Below are 1,467 nucleotides of genomic sequence, written 5' to 3'. Positions count from 1 at the left end.
AGTGAGTTCCAGGCCAGATGGGGCTACAGGGAGACCCTGTCTCAAAAAGACAAAAAAAAAAAAAATTGCTATTTTTATTTTATGTGTATTAGTGTTTTGTGTGCATGTATGTAAGTGCACCCGTGTGATGCAGTGCCCACAGAAGTCAGAAGGGGGTGTCAGATTCCCTGGAACTGGAATTATGGACAGTTGTTAGATGCCATGTGGGTGCTGAGAATCGAACCCAGGTCCTCCGTAAGAGTAGTTGGTGCTTTTAATGCCAAGCCATCTCTCCAGCCCTCTATTTTTATCTTTCTAAAGAATGGTCAAGGGGCTGGAGAGATGGCTCAGTGGTTAAGAATACTGGTTGTTTTTGCAGAAAACCCAGGGTTCGAATCCCAGCACCCACATGACAGCTAACAGCTGTCCATAACTGCAGTCCCAGGGGATCCGACAGCCTCTTCTGACCTCCGAGGGCATTGCATGATACTGGTGCACTTCCATACATGCAGGCAATACACACATACACATAAAATAAAAAGAATAAATAAAATTTAAAAAGAATGGTCAAACTATTTTCCTCATTAGTTTTCCCACCAGTAATGTTTTACATTGCCATTAACAGTGTATGAGGGTTCTGTTTCTTCACTTTCAAGTCTTTTTTTTTTTTTTACATTCATTTATTCATTTGTTGAGTGTGTGTGTGCGAACATGTTCCAGAACTGAACTAAGTTGTCAGGCTTGGCAGCATGTGCCTTTACCCACTGAGCCATCTTGCCAGGCTAAATAGCATAGTAAATTTGGTAGAAAAGGAAACTCTAAAGTGGTGAAAAATTAAGAAGTCTCCCCTTCCTAGAAATTTAACTTGCCTTCATTCTCCTAGATATGTGGTAGATGGTGGCTTTGTGAAGCAGTTAAATCACAACCCCAGATTAGGATTGGACATCCTGGAGGTAGTTCCTATTTCAAAGTAAGTCTCTTTGTCTTGTTTCACTTTTAAATTCAAAGAACAGTTGATTAGATACTTTATAGTTGGTTTGGATATGCAAAGTACATTACTTAGGAAACTCACAAAATAACTTGGGGATTATTTGTTTTCTTTGTAGGAGTGAAGCATTACAGCGAAGTGGCCGAGCTGGCAGGACTGCCTCTGGAAAATGTTTTCGGATTTACAGTAAAGATTTTTGGAACCAGTGCATGCCTGATCACGTGATCCCTGAAATTAAGAGAACTAGTTTGACATCTGTAGTTCTAACCTTAAAGTGCCTTGCCATACATGATGTCATAAGGTATGTGGGCAGCCTGTAAAAAAAAAAAAGTTGCTAGAGTGAAGCAAGGTTATTCCTCAAAAATTCATTCGTACTATTTGACTGATAAGTCCATGGGAATTGAGACTAACCTATTTTCAAGGTTGATTTTCATCTTGGTTGCTTTTCAGCTAAACTGAAAATTTTGACTTACATAAAATAAAATTAAGCATTTTAACCA

General features: G+C 39.2%; 1 protein-coding gene across 1 annotated transcript in view; it reads left to right on the top strand.

Annotated features, from left to right (window-relative positions):
* Window positions 1–1,467, top strand: part of Dhx40 (DEAH-box helicase 40) — a 55,681-nt gene that overhangs the window by 25,329 nt on the left and 28,885 nt on the right. The window contains exons 9-10 of the mRNA XM_017800512.2: window positions 863–949; window positions 1,086–1,268. Coding sequence (XP_017656001.1) covers window positions 863–949; window positions 1,086–1,268 — 270 coding nt within the window. The remainder of the gene's footprint in view (window positions 1–862; window positions 950–1,085; window positions 1,269–1,467) is intronic.

Source organism: Nannospalax galili, unplaced genomic scaffold (genome assembly GCF_000622305.1).
Source record: "Nannospalax galili isolate Female #2095 unplaced genomic scaffold, S.galili_v1.0 scaffold879, whole genome shotgun sequence".
Taxonomy (NCBI): domain Eukaryota; kingdom Metazoa; phylum Chordata; class Mammalia; order Rodentia; family Spalacidae; genus Nannospalax; species Nannospalax galili.
This window is presented reverse-complemented; position numbering and strand designations above follow the sequence as displayed.